A 24,143-nucleotide genomic window follows, 5' to 3' on the forward strand; every position below is an offset into this window, starting at 1 on the left:
TTCTCCTTAGAGCAGAGAAGGTTAAGGGGAGATTGACCAGAATGGTACCAGGGGATGAGGGGCTTGAGTTACGTGGAGAGACTGGAGAAGCTGGGGTTGTTCTCCTTGGAGCAGAGACGGTTAAGGGGAGATTGACCAGAATGATACCAGGGGATGAGGGGCTTGAGTTACGTGGAGAGACTGGAGAAGCTGGGGTTGTTCTCCTTAGAGCAGAGAAGGTTAAGAGGATATTTGATAGATGTGTTCAAAATCATGAAGGGCTTTGATAGAGTAAATAAGGAGAAACTGTTTCCAGTGGCAGGAGAATTGGTAACCAGAGGACACAGATTGAAGTTCATTGGCAAAAGAGCCAGATGGAGAAGATGAGGAGAAATATTTTTACGCAGCGAGTTGTTACGGTCTGGAATGCATTGCCTGAAAGGACGCTGGAAGCAGATTCAATAGTAAGTTTCAAAAGGGAAATTGGATGAATACTTGAAGTGGGGACAGAGCAGGGGAGTGGGACTAATTGAATAGCTCCAGCAAAGAGCAGGCACAGGCACGACGGGCCGAATGGCCTCTTACTCTGCAGTATCACACCATTTGCTTATCCCAGAGAGAGTCTTGCCATCGAGAGAGTTTATAGAGGGAATGTTGGACAGCGCATTTCATCTTTTAAGCACAATTATAACAGCCGCTAATAAATCCAAGAAGGAATTCAGGAGAAACTAGGGTTACAGATCACCAAAAGTAGTGACGCAGGTTAATAGGAGCACAGAAAGCAAACCAAGCACTGGGGTTCATTTCTAGAGCGATTAAATTGAAAAGGAGATAACTTATGTGAAACTTATATAGAAGCTTGGTTAGATCACACTTGGAGCACTGTGCACAGTTCTGGTCTCTGTATACCTTGGTTAGACCACACTTGGAGCACTGTGCACAGTTCTGGTCTCTGTATACCTTGGTTAGACCACACTTGGAGCATTGTGCACAGTTCTGGTCTCTGTATACCTTGGTTAGATCACACTTGAAGCACTGTGCACAGATCTGGTCTCTGTATACCTTGGTTAGATCACACTTGGAGCACTGTGCACAGTTCTGGTCTCTGTATACCTTGGTTAGACCACACTTGAAGCACTGTGCACAGTTCTGGTCTCTGTATACCTTGGTTAGATCACACTTGGAGCACTGTGCACAGTTCTGGTCTCTGTATACCTTGGTTAGACCACACTTGGAGCATTGTGCACAGTTCTGGTCTCTGTATACCTTGGTTAGACCACACTTGGAGCACTGTGCACAGTTCTGGTCTCTGTATACCTTGGTTAGATCACACTTGGAGCACTGTGCACAGTTCTGGTCTCTGTACACCTTGGTTAGATCACACTAGGAGCACTGTGCACAGTTCTGGTCTCTGTATACCTTGGTTAGATCACACTCGGAGCACTGTGCACAGTTCTGGTCTCTGTATACCTTGGTTAGATCACACTTGGAGCACTGTGCACAGATCTGGTCTCTGTATACCTTGGTTAGACCACACTTGGAGCACTGTGCACAGTTCTGGTCTCTGTATAACTTGGTTAGACCACACTTGGAGCACTGTGCACAGTTCTGGTCTCTGTATACCTTGGTTAGACCACACTTGGAGCACTGTGCACAGTTCTGGTCTCTGTATACCTTGGTTAGACCACACTTGGAGCACTGTGCACAGTTCTGGTCTCTGTATGCCTTGGTTAGACCACACTTGGAGCATTGTGCACAGTTCTGGTCTCTGTATACCTTGGTTAGACCACACTTGGAGCATTGTGCACAGTTCTGGTCTCTGTATACCTTGGTTAGATCACACTTGGAGCACTGTGCACAGTTCTGGTCTCTGTATACCTTCGTTAGACCACACTTGGAGCACTGTGCACAGTTCTGGTCTCTGTATAACTTGGTTAGACCACACTTGGAGCACTGTGCACAGTTCTGGTCTCTGTATACCTTGGTTAGACCACACTAGGAGCACTGTGCACAGTTCTGGTCTCTGTATGCTTTGGTTAGACCACACGTGGAGCACTGTGCACAGTTCTGGTCTCTGTATACCTTGGTTAGATCACACTTGGAGCACTGTGCACAGTTCTGGTCTCTGTATACCTTGGTTAGACCACACTTGGAGCATTGTGCACAGTTCTGGTCTCTGTATAACTTGGTTAGACCACACTTGGAGCACTGTGCACAGTTCTGGTCTCTGTATACCTTGGTTAGACCACACTTGGAGCATTGTGCACAGTTCTGGTCTCTGTATACCTTGGTTAGATCACACATGGAGCACTGTGCACAGTTCTGGTCTCTGTATACCTTGGTTAGACCACACTTGGAGCACTGTGCACAGTTCTGGTCTCTGTATACCTTGGTTAGACCACACTAGGAGCACGGTGCACAGTTCTGGTCTCTGTATACCTTGGTTAGACCACACTTGGAGCACTGTGCACAGTTCTGGTCTCTGTATACCTTGGTTAGACCACACTTGGAGCACGGTGCACAGTTCTGGTCTCTGTATGCCTTGGTTAGATCACACTTGGAGCACTGTGCACAGTTCTGGTCTCCATATGCCTTGGTTAGACCACACTTGGAGCACTGTGCACAGTTCTGGTCTCCATATACCTCGGATAGACCACACTTGGAGCACTGTGCACAGTTCTGGTCTCTGTATGCCTTGGTTAGATCACACTAGGAGCACTGTGCACAGTTCTGGTCTCTGTATACCTTGGTTAGATCACACTTGGAGCACTGTGCACAGTTCTGGTCTCTGTATGCCTTGGTTAGACTACACTTGGAGCAATGTGCACGGTTCTGGTCTCTTTATGCCTTGGTTAGACCACACTTGGAGCATTGTGCACCGTTCTGGTCTCTGTATACCTTGGTTAGAACACACTTGGAGCACTGTGCACTGTTCTGGTCTCTGTATACCTTGGTTAGACCACACTTGGAGCACTGTACACAATTCTGGTCTCTGTATACCTTGGTTAGACCACACATGGAGCACAGTGCACAGTTCTGGTCTCTGTATACCTTGGTTAGACCACACTTGAAGCACTGTGCACGGTTCTGGTCTCCGTATACCTTGGTTAGACCACACTTGGAGCATTGTGCACAGTTCTGGTCTCTGTATACCTTGGTTAGATCACACTTGGAGAACTGTGCACAGTTCTGGTCTCTGTATACCTTGGATAGACCACACTTGGAGCACTGTGCACTGTTCTGGTCTCTGTATACCTTGGTCAGACCACACTTGGAGCATTGTGCACAGTTTTGGTCTCTGTATACCTTGGTTAGACCACACTTGGAGCACTGTGCACAGTTCTGGTCTCTGTATGCCTTGGTTAGACCAAACTTGGAGCACTGTGCACAGTTCTGGTCTCTGTATGCATTGGTTAGACCACACTTGGGGCACTGTGCACAGTTCTGGTCTCTGTATACCTTGGCGAGATCACACTTGGAGCACTGTGCACAGTGCTGGTCTCCATATACCTTGGTTAGACCACACTTGGAGCATTGTGCACAGTTCAGGTCTCCATATACCTTGGGTAGACCACACTTGCAGCACTTTGCACAGTTCTGGTCTCTGTATACCTTGGTTAGACCACATTTGGAGCACTGTGCACAGTTCTGGTCTCTGTATACCTTGGTTAGACCACACTTGGAGCACTGTGCACAGCTCTGGTCTCCATATGCCTTGGTTAGACCACACTTGGAGCACTGTGCACAGTTCTGGTCTCTGTATGCCTTGGTTAGATCACACTAGGAGCACTGTGCACAGTTCTGGTTTCTGTGTACCTTGGTTAGATCACACTAGGAGCACTGTGCACAGTTCTGGTCTCTGTATACCTTGGTTAGATCACACTTGGAGCACTGTGCACAGTTCTGGTCTCTGTATGCCTTGGTTAGTCTACACTTGGAGCAATGTGCACGGTTCTGGTCTCTTTATGCCTTGGTTAGACCACACTTGGAGCACTGTGCACGGTTCTGGTCTCCGTATACATTGGTTAGACCACACTTGGAGCATTGTGCACAGTTCTGGTCTCTGTATACCTTAGTTAGACCACACTTGGAGAACGGTGCACAGTTCTGGTCTCTGTATACCTTGGATAGACCACACTTGGAGCACTGTGCACTGTTCTGGTCTCTGTATACCTTGGTCAGACCACAATTGGAGCATTGTGCACAGTTTTGGTCTCTGTATACCTTGGTTAGACCACACTTGGAGCACTGTGCACAGTTCTGGTCTCTGTATGCCTTGGTTAGACCAAACTTGGAGCACTGTGCACAGTTCTGGTCTCTGTATGCATTGGTTAGACCACACTTGGGGCACTGTGCACAGTTCTGGTCTCTGTATACCTTGGTGAGATCACACTTGGAGCACTGTGCACAGTTCTGGTCTCCATATACCTTGGTTAGACCACACTTGGAGCATTGTGCACAGTTCAGGTCTCCATATACCTTGGGTAGACCACACTTGCAGCACTTTGCACAGTTCTGGTCTCTGTATACCTTGGTTAGACCACATTTGGAGCACTGTGCACAGTTCTGGTCTCTGTATACCTTGGTTAGACCACACTTGGAGCACTGTGCACAGTTCTGGTCTCTGTATGCCTTGGATAGACCACACTTGGAGCACTGTGCACAGTTCTGGTCTCTGTATACCTTTGTTAGACCACACTTGGAGCACTGTGCACAGTTCTGGTCTCTGTATGCCTTGGTTACATCACACTTGGAGCACTGTGCACAGTTCTGGTCTCTGTATACCTTGGTTAGATCACACTTGGAGCACTGTGCACAGTTCTGGTCTCCATATGCCTTGGTTAGACCACACTTGGAGCACTGTGCACAGTTCTGGTCTCTGTATGCCTTGGTTAGATCGCACTTGGAGCACTGTGCACAGTTCTGGTCTCCATATGCCTTGGTTAGACCACACTTGGAGCACTGTGCACAGTTCTGGTCTCCATATACCTCGGATAGACCACTCTTGGAGCACTGTGCACAGTTCTGGTCTCTGTATGCCTTGGTTAGATCACACTAGGAGCACTGTGCACAGTTCTGGTTTCTGTATACCTTGGTTAGATCACACTTGGAGCACTGTGCACAGTTCTGGTCTCTGTATGCCTTGGTTAGACCACACTTGGAGCAATGTGCACGGTTCTGGTCTCTTTATGCCTTGGTTAGACAACACTTGGAGCACTGTGCACCGTTCTGGTCTCTGTATACCTTGGTTAGAACACACTTGCAGCACTGTGCACTGTTCTGGTCTCTTTATACCTTGGTTAGACCACACTTGGAGCACTGTACACAATTCTGGTCTCTGTATACCTTGGTTAGACCACACGTGGAGCACAGTGCACAGTTCTGGTCTCTGTATACCTTGGTTGGACCACACTTGGAGCTCTGTGCACGGTTCTGGTCTCCGTATACCTTGGTTAGACCACACTTGGAGCATTGTGCACAGTTCTGGTCTCTGTATACCTTGGTTAGACCACACTTGGAGAACTGTGCACAGTTCTGGTCTCTGTATACCTTGGATAGACCACACTTGGAGCACTGTGCACTGTTCTGGTCTCTGTATACCTTGGTCAGACCACACTTGGAGCATTGTGCACAGTTTTGGTCTCTGTATACCTTGGTTAGACCACACTTGGAGCACTGTGCACAGTTCTGGTCTCTGTATGCCTTGGTTAGACCAAACTTGGAGCACTGTGCACAGTTCTGGTCTCTGTATGCATTGGTTAGACCACACTTGGGGCACTGTGCACAGTTCTGGTCTCTGTATACCTTGGTGAGATCACACTTGGAGCACTGTGCACAGTTCTGGTCTCCATATACCTTGGTTAGACCACACTTGGAGCATTGTGCACAGTTCTGGTCTCCATATACCTTGGGTAGACCACACTTGCAGCACTTTGCACAGTTCTGGTCTCTGTATACCTTGGTTAGACCACATTTGGTGCACTGTGCACAGTTCTGGTCTCTGTATACCTTGGTTAGACCACACTTGGAGCACTGTGCACAGTTCTGGTCTCTGTATGCCTTGGTTAGACCACACTTGGAGCACTGTGCACAGTTCTGGTCTCTGTATACCTTGGTTAGACCACACTTGGAGCACTGTGCACAGTTCTGGTCTCTGTATACCTTGGTTAGATCAGACTTGGAGCACTGTGCACAGTTCTGGTCTCTGTTTCCCTTGGTTAGACCGCACTTGGAGCACTGTGCACAGTTCTGGTCTCTGTATGCCTTGGTTAGACCACACTTGGAGCACTGTGCACAGTTCTGGTCTCTGTGTGCCTTGGTTAGACCACACTTGGAGCACTGTGCACTGTTCTGGTCTCTGTATACCTTGGTTAGACCACACTTGGAGCACTGTGCACAGTTCTGGTCTCTGTATACCTTGGTTAGACTACACATGGAGCACTGTGCACAGTTCTTGTCTCTGTATACCTCGGTTAGACCACACTTGGAGCACTGTGCACAGTTCTGGTCTCTGTATACCTTGGTTAGACCACACTTGGTGCACTGTGCACAGTTCTGGTCTCTGTATGCCTTGGTTAGATCACACTTGGAGCACTTTGCACAGTTCTGGTCTCTGTATGCCTTGGTTAGATCACACTAGGAGCACTGTGCACAGTTCTCGTCTCTGTATGCCTTGGTTAGATCACACTTGGAGAACTGTGCACAGTTCTGGTCTCTGTATGTCTTGGTTAGATCACACTAGGAGCACTGTGCACAGTTCTGGTCTCTGTTTTCCTTGGTTAGATCACACTTGGAGCACTGTGCACAGTTCTGGTCTCTGTATGCCTTGGTTAGATCACACTTGGAGCACGGTGCACGGTTCTGGTCTCTGTATGCCTTGGTTAGACCACACTTGGAGCACTGTGCACAGTTCTGGTCTCTGTATGCCTTGGTTAGATCAAACTTGGAGCACTGTGCACAGTTCTGGTCTCTGTATACCTTGGTTAGATCACACTTGGAGCACTGTGCACAGTTCTGGTCTCTGTATGCCTTGGTTAGATCACACTTGGAGCACTGTGCACGGTTCTGGTCTCTGTATGCCTTGGTTAGACCACACTTGTAGCACTGTGCACTGTTCTGGTCTCTGTATGCCTTAGTTAGATCACACTCGGAGCACTGTGCACAGTTCTGGTCTCTGTATACCTTGGTTAGACCACACTTGGAGCACTGTGCACAGTTCTGGTCTCTGTATACCTTGGTTAGATCACACTTGGAGCACTGTGCACAGTTCTGGTCTCTGTATGCATTGGTTAGATCACACTTGGAGCACTGTGCATGGTTCTGGTCTCTGTATGCCTTGGTTAGACCACACTTGGAGCACTGTGCACTGTTCTGGTCTCTGTATACCTTGGTTAGACCACACTTGGAGCACTGTGCACAGTTCTGGTCTCTGTATGCCTTGGTTAGACCACACTTGGAGCACTGTGCACAGTTCTGGTCTCTGTATGCATTGGTTAGATCACACTTGGAGCACTGTGCATGGTTCTGGTCTCCATATACCTTGGTTAGACCACACTTGGAGCATTGTGCACAGTTCAGGTCTCCATATACCTTGGGTAGACCACACTTGCAGCACTTTGCACAGTTCTGGTCTCTGTATACCTTGGTTAGACCACATTTGGAGCACTGTGCACAGTTCTGGTCTCTGTATACCTTGGTTAGACCACACTTGGAGCACTGTGCACAGTTCTGGTCTCTGTATGCCTTGGATAGACCACACTTGGAGCACTGTGCACAGTTCTGGTCTCTGTATACCTTTGTTAGACCACACTTGGAGCACTGTGCACAGTTCTGGTCTCTGTATGCCTTTGTTTGCATCACACTTGGAGCACTGTGCACAGTTCTGGTCTCTGTATACCTTGGTTAGATCACACTTGGAGCACTGTGCACAGTTCTGGTCTCCATATGCCTTGGTTAGACCACACTTGGAGCACTGTGCACAGTTCTGGTCTCTGTATGCCTTGGTTAGATCACACTTGGAGCACTGTGCACAGTTCTGGTCTCCATATGCCTTGGTTAGACCACACTTGGAGCACTGTGCACAGTTCTGGTCTCCATATACCTCGGATAGACCACTCTTGGAGCACTGTGCACAGTTCTGGTCTCTGTATGCCTTGGTTAGATCACACTAGGAGCACTGTGCACAGTTCTGGTTTCTGTATACCTTGGTTAGATCACACTTGGAGCACTGTGCACAGTTCTGGTCTCTGTATGCCTTGGTTAGACCACACTTGGAGCAATGTGCACGGTTCTGGTCTCTTTATGCCTTGGTTAGACAACACTTGGAGCACTGTGCACCGTTCTGGTCTCTGTATACCTTGGTTAGAACACACTTGCAGCACTGTGCACTGTTCTGGTCTCTTTATACCTTGGTTAGACCACACTTGGAGCACTGTACACAATTCTGGTCTCTGTATACCTTGGTTAGACCACACGTGGAGCACAGTGCACAGTTCTGGTCTCTGTATACCTTGGTTGGACCACACTTGGAGCTCTGTGCACGGTTCTGGTCTCCGTATACCTTGGTTAGACCACACTTGGAGCATTGTGCACAGTTCTGGTCTCTGTATACCTTGGTTAGACCACACTTGGAGAACTGTGCACAGTTCTGGTCTCTGTATACCTTGGATAGACCACACTTGGAGCACTGTGCACTGTTCTGGTCTCTGTATACCTTGGTCAGACCACACTTGGAGCATTGTGCACAGTTTTGGTCTCTGTATACCTTGGTTAGACCACACTTGGAGCACTGTGCACAGTTCTGGTCTCTGTATGCCTTGGTTAGACCAAACTTGGAGCACTGTGCACAGTTCTGGTCTCTGTATGCATTGGTTAGACCACACTTGGGGCACTGTGCACAGTTCTGGTCTCCGTATACCTTGGTGAGATCACACTTGGAGCACTGTGCACAGTTCTGGTCTCCATATACCTTGGTTAGACCACACTTGGAGCATTGTGCACAGTTCTGGTCTCCATATACCTTGGGTAGACCACACTTGCAGCACTTTGCACAGTTCTGGTCTCTGTATACCTTGGTTAGACCACATTTGGAGCACTGTGCACAGTTCTGGTCTCTGTATACCTTGGTTAGACCACACTTGGAGCACTGTGCACAGTTCTGGTCTCTGTATGCCTTGGTTAGACCACACTTGGAGCACTGTGCACAGTTCTGGTCTCTGTATACCTTGGTTAGACCACACTTGGAGCACTGTGCACAGTTCTGGTCTCTGTATGCCTTGGTTAGACCACACTTGGAGCACTGTGCACAGTTCTGGTCTCTGTGTGCCTTGGTTAGACCACACTTGGAGCACTGTGCACTGTTCTGGTCTCTGTATACCTTGGTTAGACCACACTTGGAGCACTGTGCACAGTTCTGGTCTCTGTATACCTTGGTTAGACTACACATGGAGCACTGTGCACAGTTCTTGTCTCTGTATACCTCGGTTAGACCACACTTGGAGCACTGTGCACAGTTCTGGTCTCTGTATACCTTGGTTAGACCACACTTGGTGCACTGTGCACAGTTCTGGTCTCTGTATGCCTTGGTTAGATCACACTTGGAGCACTGTGCACAGTTCTGGTCTCTGTATGCCTTGGTTAGATCACACTAGGAGCACTGTGCACAGTTCTCGTCTCTGTATGCCTTGGTTAGATCACACTTGGAGAACTGTGCACAGTTCTGGTCTCTGTATGTCTTGGTTAGATCACACTAGGAGCACTGTGCACAGTTCTGGTCTCTGTTTTCCTTGGTTAGATCACACTTGGAGCACTGTGCACAGTTCTGGTCTCTGTATGCCTTGGTTAGATCACACTTGGGAGCACGGTGCACGGTTCTGGTCTCTGTATGCCTTGGTTAGACCACACTTGGAGCACTGTGCACAGTTCTGGTCTCTGTATGCCTTGGTTAGATCAAACTTGGAGCACTGTGCACAGTTCTGGTCTCTGTATACCTTGGTTAGATCACACTTGGAGCACTGTGCACAGTTCTGGTCTCTGTATGCCTTGGTTAGATCACACTTGGAGCACTGTGCACGGTTCTGGTCTCTGTATGCCTTGGTTAGACCACACTTGTAGCACTGTGCACTGTTCTGGTCTCTGTATGCCTTAGTTAGATCACACTCGGAGCACTGTGCACAGTTCTGGTCTCTGTATACCTTGGTTAGACCACACTTGGAGCACTGTGCACAGTTCTGGTCTCTGTATACCTTGGTTAGATCACACTTGGAGCACTGTGCACAGTTCTGGTCTCTGTATGCATTGGTTAGATCACACTTGGAGCACTGTGCATGGTTCTGGTCTCTGTATGCCTTGGTTAGACCACACTTGGAGCACTGTGCACTGTTCTGGTCTCTGTATACCTTGGTTAGACCACACTTGGAGCACTGTGCACAGTTCTGGTCTCTGTATGCCTTGGTTAGACCACACTTGGAGCACTGTGCACAGTTCTGGTCTCTGTATGCCTTGGTTAGATCACACTTGGAGCACTGTGCACAGTTCTGGTGTTCTGTATACCTTGGTTAGATCACACTTGGAGCACTGTGCACAGTTTTGTTCTCCATATACCTTGGTTGGAACACTCTTGGAGCACTGTGCACAGTTCTAGTCTCCATATACCTTGGTAAGACCACACTTGGAGCACTGTGCACAGTTTTGGTCTCCATATACCTTGGATATGACACACTTGGAGCACTGTGCACAGTTCTAGTCTCCATATACCTTGGATAGACCACACATGGAGCACTGTGCACAGTTCAGGTCTCCATATACCTTGGTTAGACAACACTTGGCATACTGTGCACAGTTCAGGTCTCCATATACCTTGGTAAGACCACACTTGGAGCACTCTGCACAGTTCTGGGCTCCATATACCTTGGATAGACCACACTTGGCATACTGTGCACAGTTCAGGTCTCCATATACCTTGGGTAGACCACACTTGGTGCCCTGTCTACTGTTCTGGTCTCATATTACCAAAAGGATATTACATAGAGGCACTGGAAAAGTTGCAAAAGTGATTTACTTGGCTGATAACAGACTGAGAGGTTACGCCTATCAGGAAAGACTGAACAGGCTGGGGCTCTTTTCTCTAGAAAAGACATGACGCAGGGGTGACCTGATAGAGGTCTTTAAAATGATGAACGGCGTTCAATATGATAGATGTAGAGAAGATGTTTCTACTTGTGAGGGAGTCCAAAACTAGGAACCATCAATATAAGATAGTCACTAATAAATCCAATCGGGAATTCAGGAGAGACCTCTTTACCCAGAGAGGAATGAGAATGTGGAACTCGTTACCACAGGGAGAGGTTGAGGTGAATCGCCTTTCAGGTGAAGCCAGATAAACACATGAGAGAGAAAGGAATAGAAGGATAGGGTGAGATGAAGTCGAGGTGGGAGGAGACTTGCGTGGAACATTAACACCAGCATGGTCCAGTTGGGCCGACTGGCCTGTTTCGGCGTAGTTCTAGACAAAGACGGTTTGGATCAGTAATGCTCTGTATGGGATCTGCTCCCGATGAGGATTTTGTCCTTACTGAATTTGACCTTTTCTCTCAGCCAAGTGTGACTTTCCCAAGGACATCGAGCATGGTCATTATGATTATGTGACGACCCACTTACAGAGGACATATCTCTCCGCGATCAAGTACGTCTGCGACCCAAACTACCATGAGAAGCATTTCAGTGATGAGGGTGAGTTTGGAACTGGGTATTAAAGGATCAGGGCCTCATCACGTTGAAAGATTCTCCTTGCAGTCACTAACTCTCCCTCTCTCTCTCTCTCTCTCTCTCACTCTCTCGCCTCTGACTCACAAGGTCGTGGGTTCGAGTGCCCCCGGTCCAGAGACTTGAGCCCCGAACTCTCAGGCATGACACTCCCCGGTGCCCAGTACTGAGGGAGCGCTGCACTGTCGGAGGGGCATCACTGAGGGAGCCCGGCACTGTCGAAGGAGCAGTACTGAGGGAGTGCTGCGCAGTCAGAGGGGCAGTACTGAGGGAGCGCTGCACTGTCAGAGGGGCAGTACTGAGGGAGCGCTGCACTGTCGGAGGGGCAGTACTGAGGGAGCGCTGCACTGTCAGAGGGGCAGTACTGAGGGAGCGCTGCACTGTCGGAGGGGCAGTACTGAGGGAGCGCTGCACTGTCGGAGGGGCAGTAATGAGGGAGCGCTGCGCTGTCGGAGGGGCAGTACTGAGGGAGTGCTGCACAGTCAGAGGGGCAGTACTGAGGGAGCGCTGCACTGTCAGAGGGGCAGTACTGAGGGAGCGCTGCACTGTCGGAGGGGCAGTACTGAGGGAGCGCTGCACTGTCAGAGGGGCAGTACTGAGGGAGTGCTGCACTGTCGGAGGGGCAGTACTGAGGGAGCGCTGCACTGTCGGAGGGGCAGTAATGAGGGAGCGCTGCGCTGTCGGAGGGGCAGTACTGAGGGAGTGCTGCGCTGTCGGACGGGCAATACTGAGGGAGTGCTGCACAGTCGGATGGGGTATTGCTGAGGTAACACTGCGCTGTCGGAGGGGCAGTACTGAGGGAGCACTGCACTGTCGGAGGGGCAGTACTGAGGGAGCGCTACACTGTTGGAGGGGCAGTACTGAGGGAGTGCTGCGCTGTCAGAGGGGCAGTGTTGAGGGAGCGCTGCACTGTCAGAGGGGCAGTACTGAGAGCGCGCTGCACTCTCGGAGGGGGAGTGGAAAGGGGAGAGAGAAGGAGAGAGGGAGAGCGTTATAGAGAGAGGGAAGGCGAGAGGACGTGGGAAGGGAGTTAGCAGGAGAGAGAGGGAGGGATAGAGAGTGGTAAGGAGAGAAGGAGAGGGAAGGAGAGAGGGAGAGGGAAGGGAGCGAAGGAGAGAGGGAGTGGGAAGGAGAAGAGGAAATGAGTATGAGGGAGAGAGGGAGGGAGGGATTGGGAAGAATGGAGGGAGGCAAAGGGATATGGAAGAAGGAGGTAGGAGAGAGGGAGGAGAAAGGGAGGGAACAAGATAGGGAGAGAGGAGAGAGAGGGAAGGAAAGAGGGAGTGGGAGAGAAGAAACTGGAGTGGGAGAGAGGGAAAGGCTGAGTGAGTTGGAAGGAGAGATAGAAGGAGGGAGGTGTAAATGGAGAGGTTGGGAGTCAAGGGGAGGGCGGGAGAGGGAGGGATGAAGAGAAAGAGAGGGAGAAGAGTAGAGCAGAAGAGGTAAAGGAGAGGGGAGCAGAGAGAGGGAGAGGGCAAGAGGGAGAGGGAGAGGGAAGGAGAGAAGAGTGGATGAAGGTGTGTTGTAATTAAGCTGGGTTCTGAGCTCAGTCTTATTCCCTCCCCAGGAGTGTATGTGTGCACAATCGAAGGCAAATGGAAGAACACGGACATGGGGGAAGAACTCCCAGTGTGTGAGAAAGGTAATGTTCCACATTTCACCAACTTGTGCAGATCAGAGGCAGTCTAGGACCCCGTTTAAAGAGGGAGTCTCTCCATTAGGGACCCCTTTAAAGAGGGAATCTCTCCATCAGGGACCACTTTTAAAGAGGGAGTCTCTCCATCAGGGACCCCTTTAAAGAGGGAGTCTCTCCCTCAGGGATCCCGTTTAAAGAGGGTGTCTCTCCATCAGGGACCCCTTTTAAAGAGGGAGTCTCTCCATCAGGGACCCCTTTAAAGAGGGAGTCTCTCCATCAGGGACACCTTTTAAAGAGGGAGTCTCTCCATCGGGGACCCCATTAAAGAGGGAGTCTCTCCATCAGGGATCCCTTTTAAAGAGGGAGTCTCTCCATCAGGGACCCCTTTTAAAGAGGGAGTCTCTCCATCAGGGACCCCTTTAAAGAGGGAGTCTCTCCATCAGGGATCCTTTTTAAAGAGGGAGTCTCTCCATCAGGGACCCCTTTAAAGAGGGAGTCTCTCCATCAGGGATCCCCTTTAAAGAGGGAGTCTCTCCATCAGGGATCCCTTTTAAAGAGGGAATCTCTCCATCGGGGACCCCTTTTAAAGAGGGAGTCTCTCCATCAGGGAACCCTGTTAAAGAGGGAATCTCTCCATCGGGGACCCCTTTTAAAGAGGGAGTCTCTCCATCAGGGACCCCTTTTAAAGAGGGAGTCTCTCCATCAGGGAACCCTGTTAAAGAGGGAATCTCTCCATCGGGGACCCCTTTTAAAGAGGGAATCTCTCCATCAGGGACCCCTTTTAAAGAGGGAGTCTCTCCATCAGGGACCCCTTTTAAAGAGGGAGTCTCTCCATCATGGAACCCTGTTAAAGAGGGAGTGTTGCGATCAGAGTCCTCCCCATGTGACGAGTCTGGAGTTGACGAACTCCTTCACGTTTTGCCTCCTCCTCCTCACCCTGCATTCTTTCTCACTCTCTCTCTCTCTCTCTCCCCCTCTCCCCTCTCTCAGTGGTGTGTGGCCAACCGCTGGAGGAGCTGCACGTCATCCAGAGGATAGTGGGCGGAAGATTCGTGCTCCATGGGGCCTCTCCCTGGAGCGTCCTGCTGGAGAACCTGGAGGGGAAGCTGAGCAACGGAGCCCTGCTCAACCACCGCTGGGTGCTGAGCAGCTACCACGCCGTGCATAGCAACCACACCGCAGAGGAGATCGAGGATGGGCTGAAGGTGTACGTGGGAGTGCAGGCCCGGAGGGAGGTCAACGCCGCTCGCCAGGTGCACAGCAAGCGCATCTTCTACCAACCCAGGGAGGTAAACACACCTGAGTATTGGGCCGACATCGCCCTGATCAAGCTCAAGGAGGAGATCGTCTTCGGCAACCACATCATGCCCGTCTGTCTGCCCGAGCACAACTACGCTGAGGAGGGCAAGCTGGGTTTCGTGGCTGGCTGGGGGATGGGGGTAACCTATGTGGCCCCCATCCACCTGCGCTACGTCGCTTTGCCCGTGGTCAACACCACCGAGTGCCAGCACTACTTCGAGAAGTACCACCCGCACCTGTTCCCCGATGACTTCAAAACCCACAGCTTCTGCACGGGGCCGTCGCAGCTTGGGGAGAACCTCTGCGACAGAGACTGCGGGGCAACCTTCGTGGTCAATGACAACGGCACCTTCTACGCGGCCGGGGTCGTCTCCTACGACAAGCCCTGCAGGGTAGGAACGTACGCCGTTTACACCAATGTCTTTCAGAGCCTCACCTGGATCAACGCGGTCATTACTAATTATTGAGCAGCTCTCATTCCATCTAATTGTGTCCGCCCAATCCATTGATCATATCTCCATCTATCTGTGTCCACAATCCATTGATCATATCTCCAACTATCTGTGTCCACAATCCATTGAACATATCTCCATCTATCTGTGTCCACAATCCATTGAACATATCTCCATCTCTCTGTGTCCACAATCCATTGATCATATCTCCATCTATCTGTGTCCACAATCCATTGATCATATCTCCATCTATCTGTGTCCACAATCCATTGATCATATCTCCATCTCTCTGTGTCCACAATCCACTGGTCATATCTCCATCTATCTGTGTCCACAATCCACTGATCATATCTCCATCTATCTGTGTCCACAATCCGCTGATCATATCTCCATCTATCTGTGTCCACAACCCACTGAACATATCTCCATCTATCTATGTCCACAATCCATTGATCATATCTCCATCTATCTGTGTCCACAATCCATTGATCATATCTCCATCTATCTGTGTCCACAATCCATTGATCATATCTCCATCTATCTGTGTCCACAATCCATTGATCATATCTCCATCTATCTGTGTACAAAATCCATTCAACATATCTCCATCAATTTGTGTCCACAATCCATTGATCATATCTCCATCTATCTGTGTCCACAATCCATTGAACATATCTCCATCTATCTGTGTCCACAATCCATTGATCATATCTCCACCTATCTGTGTCCACAATCCATTGATCATATCTCCATCTATCTGTATCCACAATCCATTGAACATATCTCCAACTATCTGTGTCCACAATCCACTGATCATATCTCCATCTATCTGTGTCCACAATCCATTGATCATATCTCCATCTATCTGTGTCCACAATCCATTGATCATATCTCCATCTATCTGTGTCCACAATCCATTGACCATATCTCCATCTCTCTGTGTCCACAATCCACTGATCATATCTCCATCTATCTGTGTCCACAATCCACTGATCATATCTCCATCTATCTGTGTCCACAATCCACTGATCATATATCCATCTATCTGTGTCCACAATCCATTGAACATATCTCCATCTATCTGTGTCCACAACCCACTGAACATATCTCCATCTATCTGTGTCCACAATCCATTGATCATATCTCCATCTATCTGTGTCCACAATCCATTGATCATATCTCCATCTATCTGTGTCCACAATCCATTGATCATATCTCCATCTATCTGTGTCCACAATCCATTGATCATATCTCCATCTATCTGAGTCCACAATCCATTCAACATATCTCCATCAATTTGTGTCCACAATCCATTGATCATATCTCCATCTATCTGTGTCCACAATCCATTGAACATATCTCCATCTATCTGTGTCCACAATCCATTGATCATATCTCCATCTATCTGTGTCCACAATCCATTGATCATATCTCCATCTATCTGTGTCCACAATCCATTGATCATATCTCCATCTCTCTGTGTCCACAATCCATTGAACATATCTCCATCTATCTGTGTCCACAATCCATTGAACATATCTCCATCTATCTGTGTCCACAATCCATTGATCATATCTCCATCTATCTGTGTCCACAATCCATTGATCATATCTCCATCTCTCTGTATCCACAATCCATTGAACATATCTCCAACTATCTGTGTCCACAATCCACTGATCATATCTCCATCTATCTGTGTCCACAATCCATTGATCATATCTCCATCTATCTGTGTCCACAATCCATTGATCATATCTCCATCTATCTGTGTCCAAAATCCACTGATCATATCTCCATCTATCTGTGTCCACAATCCATTGATCATATCGCCATCTATCTGTGTCCACAATCCATTGAACATATCTCCATCTATCTGTGTCTACAATCCATTGAACATATCTCCAACTATCTGTGTCCACAATCCACTGATCATATCTCATCTATCTGTGTCCACAATCCATTGATCATATCTCCATCTATCTGTGTCCACAATCCATTGATCATATCTCCATCTATCTGTGTCCACAATCCACTGATCATATTTCCATCTCTCTGTGTCCACAATCCATTGATCATATCTCCATCTCTCTGTGTCCACAATCCATTGAACATATCTCCATCTATCTGTGTCCACAATCCATTGATCATATCTCCATCTATCTGTGTCCGCAATCCATTGATCATATCTCCATCTATCTGTGTCCACAATCCATTGATCATATCTCCATCTATCTGTGTCCACAATCCATTGATCATATCTCCATCTATCTGTGTCCACAGTCCATTGATCATATCTCCATCTATCTGTGTCCACAATCCATTGATCATATATCCATCTATCTGTGTCCACAATCCATTGATCATATCTCCAACTATCTGTGTCCACAATCCATTGATCATATCTCCATCTCTCTGTGTCCACAATCCATTGATCATATCTCCATCTATCTGTGTCCACAATCCACTGATTATATCTCCATCTATCTGTGTCCACAATCCATTGATCATATCTCCATCTCTCTGTGTCCACAATCCACTGATCATATCTCCATCTATCTGTGTCCACAAAACATTGAACATATCACCATCTATCTGTGTCCACAATCCATTGATCATATCTCCATCTCTCTGTGTCCACAATCCATTGAACATATCACCATCTATCTGTGTCCACAATCCATTGATCATATCTCCATCTCTCTGTGTCCACAATCCATTGATCATATCTCCATCTATCTGTGTCCACAATCCACTGAATATATCTCCATCTATCTGTCTCCACAATCCATTGATCATATCTCCATGTCTCTGTGTCCACAATCCATTGATCATATCTCCATCTATCTCTGTCCACAATCCACTGATCATATCTCCATCTATCTTTGTCCGCAATCCATTGAACATATCTCCATCTATCTGTGTCCACAATCCATTGAACATATCTCCATCTATCTGTGTCCACAATCCATTGAACATATCTCCATTTATCTGTGTCCACAAACCATTGATCATATCTCCATCTATCGGTATCCACAATCCATTGATCTTATCTCCATCTATCTGTGTCCACAATCCACTGATCATATCTCCATCTATCTGTGTCCACAATCCATTGATCATATCTCCATCTATCTGTGTCCACAATCCATTGATCATATCTCCATCTATCTGTGTCAACAATCCATTGATCATATCTCCATCTATCTGTGTCCACAATCCATTGATCATATCTCCATCTATCTGTGTCCACAATCCATTGATCATATCTCCATCGCTCAGTGTCCACAATCCATTGATCATATCTCCATCTATCTGTGTCCAAAATCCATTCAACATATCTCCATCAATCTGTGTCCACAATCCATTGATCATATCTCCATCTATCTGTGTCCACAATCCATTGAACATATCTCCATCTATCTGTGTCCACAATCCATTGATCATATCTCCACCTATCTGTGTCCACAATCCATTGATCATATCTCCATCTATCTGTATCCACAATCCATTGAACATATCTCCAACTATCTGTGTCCACAATCCACTGATCATATCTCCATCTATCTGTGTCCACAATCCATTGATCATATCTCCATCTATCTGTGTCCACAATCCATTGATCATATCTCCATCTATCTGTGTCCACAATCCATTGACCATATCTCCATCTCTCTGTGTCCACAATCCACTGATCATATCTCCATCTATCTGTGTCCACAATCCACTGATCATAGCTCCATATATCTGTGTCCACAATCTACTGATCATATCTCCATCTATCTGTGTCCACAATCCATTGAACATATCTCCATCTATCTGTGTCCACAACCCACTGAACATATCTCCATCTATCTGTGTCCACAATCCATTGATCATATCTCCATCTATCTGTGTCCACAATCCATTGATCATATCTCCATCAATCTGTGTCCACAATCCACTGATCATATATCCTTCTATCTGTGTCCACAATCCATTGATCATATCGCCATCTGTCTGTGTCCACAATCCATTGAACATATCTCCATCTATCTGTGTCTACAATCCATTGAACATATCTCCAACTATCTGTGTCCACAATCCACTGATCATATCTCATCTATATGTTTCCACAATCCATTGATCATATCTCCATCTATCTGTGTCCACAATCCATTGATCATATATCCATCTATCTGTGTCCACAATCCACTGATCATATTTCCATCTCTCTGTGTCCACAATCCATTGATCATAACTCCATCTCTCTGTGTCCACAATCCATTGAACATATCTCCATCTATCTGTGTCCACAATCCATTGATCATATCTCCCTCTATCTGTGTCCACAAACCACTGATCATATCTCCATCTATCTGTGTCCACAATCCACTGATCATATCTCCATCTATCTGTGTCCACAATCCATTGATCATATCTCCATCTATCTGTGTCCGCAATCCATTGATCATATCTCCATCTATCTGTGTCCACAATCCATTGATCATATCTCCATCTATCTGTGTCCACAATCCATTGATCATATCTCCATCTATCTGTGTCCACAATCCATTGATCATATCTCCATCGCTCTGTGTCCACAGTCCATTGATCATATCTCCATCTATCTGTGTCCACAATCCATTGATCATATATCCATCTATCTGTGTCCACAATCCATTGATCATATCTCCATCTCTCTGTGTCCACAATCCATTGATCATATCTCCATCTATCTGTGTCCACAATCCATTGATCATATCTCCATCTCTCTGTGTCCACAATCCATTGATCATATCTCCATCTATCTGTGTCCACAATCCACTGATCATATCTCCATCTATCTGTGTCCACAATCCAGGGATCATATCACCATCTATCTGTGTCCACAATCCATTGATCATATCTCCATCTATCTGTGTCAACAATCCATTGATCATATCTCCATCTATCTGTGTCCACATTCCATTGATCATATCTCCATCTATCTGTGTCCACAATCCATTGATCATATCTCCATCTATCTGTGTCCACAATCCATTGATCATATCTCCATCTATCTGTGTCCACAATCCACTGATCATATCTCCATCTATCTGTGTCCACAATCCATTGAACATATCTCCATCAATCTGTGTCCACAATCCATTGAACATATCTCCAACTATCTGTGTCCGCAATCCACTGATCATATCTCCATCTATCTGTGTCCACAATCCATTGATCATATCTCCATCTATCTGTGTCCACAATCCATTGATCATATCTCCATCTATCTGTGTCCACAATCCACTGATCATATTTCCATCTCTCTGTGTCCACAATCCATTGATCTCCATCTCTCTGTGTCCACAATCCATTGAGCATATCTCCATCTATCTGTGTCCACAATCCATTGATCATATCTCCATCTATCTCTGTCCACAATCCACTGATCATATCTCCATCTATCTGTGTCCGCAATCCATTGAACATATCTCCATCTATCTGTCTCCACAATCCATTGAACATATCTCCATCTATCTGTGTCCACAATCCATTGAACATATCTCCATTTATCTGTGTCCACAAACCATTGATCATATCTCCATCTATCTGTGTCCACAATCCATTGATCATATCTCCATCTATCTGTGTCCACAATCCATTGATCATATCTCCATCTATCTGTGTCAACAATCCATTGATCATATCTCCATCTATCTGTGTCCACAATCCACTGATTATATCTCCATCTATCTGTGTCCACAATCCATTGATCATATCTCCATCTATCTGTGTCCACAATCCATTGATCATATCTCCATCTATCTGTGTCAACAATCCATTGATCATATCTCCATCTATCTGTGTCCACAATCCATTGATCATATCTCCATCTATCTGTGTCCACAATCCATTGATCATATCTCCATCGCTCAGTGTCCACAATCCATTGATCATATCTCCATCTATCTGTGTCCAAAATCCATTCAACATATCTCCATCAATCTGTGTCCACAATCCATTGATCATATCTCCATCTATCTGTGTCCACAATCCATTGAACATATCTCCATCTATCTGTGTCCACAATCCATTGATCATATCTCCACCTATCTGTGTCCACAATCCATTGATCATATCTCCATCTATCTGTATCCACAATCCATTGAACATATCTCCAACTATCTGTGTCCACAATCCACTGATCATATGCCCATCTATCTGTGTCCACAATCCATTGATCATATCTCCATCTATCTGTGTCCACAATCCATTGATCATATCTCCATCTATCTGTGTCCGCAATCCATTGACCATATCTCCATCTCTCTGTGTCCACAATCCACTGATCATATCTCCATCTATCTGTGTCCACAATCCACTGATCATATCTCCATCTATCTGTGTCCACAATCCACTGATCATATCTCCATCTATCTGTGTCCACAATCCATTGAACTTATCTCCATCTATCTGTGTCCACAACCCACTGAACATATCTCCATCTATCTGTGTCCACAATCCATTGATCATATCTCCATCTATCTGTGTCCAAAATCCATTGATCATACCTCCATCTATCTGTGTCCACAATCCATTGGTCATATCTCCATCTATCTGTGTCCACAATCCATTGATCATATCTCCATCTATCTGTGTTCACAATCCATTCAACATATCTCCATCAATCTGTGTCCACAATCCATTGATCATATCTCCATCTATCTGTGTCCACAATCCATTGAACATATCTCCATCTATCTGTGTCCACAATCCATTGATCATATATCCATCTATCTGTGTCCACAATCCATTTATCATATCTCCACCTATCTGTGTCCACAATCCATTGAACATATCTCCATCTATCTGTGTCCACAATCCATTGATCATATCTCCATCTATCTGTGTCCACAATCCATTGATCATATCTCCATCTCTCTGTATCCACAATCCATTGAACATATCTCCAACTATCTGTGTCCACAATCCACTGATCATATCTCCATCGATCTGTGTCCACAATCCATTGATCATATCTCCATCTATCTGTGTCCACAATCCATTGATCATATCTCCATCTATCTGTGTCCACAATCCACTGATCATATCCCCATCTATCTGTGTCCACAATCCATTGATCATATCGCCATCTATCTGTGTCCACAATCCATTGAACATATCTCCATCTATCTGTGTCTACAATCCATTGAACATATCTCCAACAATCTGTGTCCACAATCCACTGATCATATCTCATCTATATGTGTCCACAATCCATTGATCATATCTCCATCTATCTGTGTCCACAATCCATTGATCATATCTCCATCTATCTGTGTCCACAATCCACTGATCATATTTCCATCTCTCTGTGTCCACAATCCATTGATCATAACTCCATCTCTCTGTGTCCACAATCCATTGAACATATCTCCATCTATCTGTGTCCACAATCCATTGATCATATCTCCATCTATCTGTGTCCACAATCCACTGATCATATCTCCATCTATCTGTGTCCACAATCCACTGATCATATCTCCCATCTATCTGTGTCCACAATCCATTGATCATATCTCCATCTATCTGTGTCCGCAATCCATTGATCATATCTCCATCTATCTGTGTCCACAATCCATTGATCATATCTCCATCTATCTGTGTCCACAATCCATTGATCATATCTCCATCTATCTGTGTCCACAATCCATTGATCATATCTCCATCGCTCTGTGTCCACAGTCCATTGATCATATCTCCATCTATCTGTGTCCACAATCCATTGATCATATATCCATCTATCTGTGTCCACAATCCATTGATCATATCTCCATCTCTCTGTGTCCACAATCCATTGATCATATCTCCATCTATCTGTGTCCACAATCCATTGATCATATCTCCAACTATCTGTGTCCACAATCCATTGATCATATCTCCATCTCTCTGTGTCCACAATCCATTGATCATATCTCCATCTATCTGTGTCCACAATCCACTGATCATATCTCCATCTATCTGTGTCCACAAAACATTGAACATATCACCATCTATCTGTGTCCACAATCCATTGATCATATCTCCATCTCTCTGTGTCCACAATCCATTGATCATATCTCCATCTATCTGTGTCCACAATCCACTGATCATATCTCCATCTATCTGTGTCCACAATCCATTGATCATATCTCCATCTATCTGTGTCCACAATCCACTGATCATATCTCCATCTATCTGTGTCCACAATCCATTGATCATATCTCCATCTATCTGTGTCCACAATCCATTGATCATATCTCCATCTATCTGTGTCCACAATCCATTGATCATACCTCCATCTATCTGTGTCCACAATCCATTGATCATATCTCCATCTATCTGTGTCCACAATCCATTGATCATATCTCCATCTCTCTGTGTCCACAATCCACTGATCATATCTCCATCTATCTGTGTCCACAATCCATTGAACATATCTCCATCTATCTTTGTCCACAATCCATTGATCATATCTCCATCTCTCTGTGTCCACAATCCATTGATCATATCTCCATCTATCTGTGTCCACAATCCACTGAACATATCTCCATCTATCTGTGTCCACAATCCATTGATCATATCTCCGTCTATCTGTGTCCACAATCCATTGAACATATCTCCATCTATCTGTCTCCACAATCCACTGATCATATCTCCATCTATCTGTGTCCACAATCCATTGATCATATCTCCATCTCTCTGTGTCCACAATCCATTGAACATATCTCCATCTATCTGTGTCCACAATCCATTGAACATATCTCCATCTATCTGTGTCCACAATCCACTGATCATATCTCCATCTATCTGTGTCCACAATCCATTGATCATATCTCCATCTATCTGTGTCCACAATCCACTGATCATATCTCCATCTATCTGTGTCCACAATCCATTGATCACATTGCACAACCATATCAAGCCTTGTATAATCTCTCTCCAATGCCCAATCACATCACCGATCATCCGGAAATTCGCTTCAACTTCCCTATTTTCCACTTGGTCCC

The 24,143-nt window shown here is 46.3% G+C and overlaps 2 protein-coding genes across 2 annotated transcripts in view; both read left to right on the top strand.

The window, feature by feature from the left end:
* LOC147091312 (zona pellucida sperm-binding protein 3 receptor-like) overlaps nt 1–12,059 on the top strand; it is a 29,021-nt gene extending 16,962 nt beyond the window's left edge. The window contains exon 5 of the mRNA XM_085976734.1: nt 11,575–12,059. Within this exon, the coding sequence (XP_085832860.1) occupies nt 11,575–11,732 (158 nt within the window). The 3' untranslated portion in view covers nt 11,733–12,059. The remainder of the gene's footprint in view (nt 1–11,574) is intronic.
* An 824-nt stretch (nt 12,060–12,883) lies between these two features.
* Nucleotides 12,884–15,234, top strand: LOC147091313 (haptoglobin-like). Its single transcript, XM_085976733.1, has 2 exons — nt 12,884–13,384; nt 14,369–15,234. The coding sequence occupies exons 1-2, from the start codon at nt 13,354–13,356 to the stop codon at nt 15,142–15,144; spliced, it is 807 nt and encodes a 268-aa protein (XP_085832859.1). The 5' UTR covers nt 12,884–13,353; the 3' UTR covers nt 15,145–15,234.
* The last annotated feature ends 8,909 nt before the right edge of the window (nt 15,235–24,143 follow it).

This window comes from Somniosus microcephalus, unplaced genomic scaffold, assembly GCF_052327205.1.
Source record: "Somniosus microcephalus isolate GS21.2 unplaced genomic scaffold, FLI_Smic_1.0 unresolved_chr3, whole genome shotgun sequence".
Taxonomy (NCBI): domain Eukaryota; kingdom Metazoa; phylum Chordata; class Chondrichthyes; order Squaliformes; family Somniosidae; genus Somniosus; species Somniosus microcephalus.

Excerpts from the sequence above, each read along its gene's own strand:
- LOC147091313 (XM_085976733.1), top strand. The coding sequence starts at position 13,354 with ATGGGGGAAGAACTCCCAGTGTGTGAGAAAG. Across the intron at positions 13,385-14,368 it reads ACTCCCAGTGTGTGAGAAAG|TGGTGTGTGGCCAACCGCTG; the intron begins GTAATGTTCCAC and ends CCCCTCTCTCAG.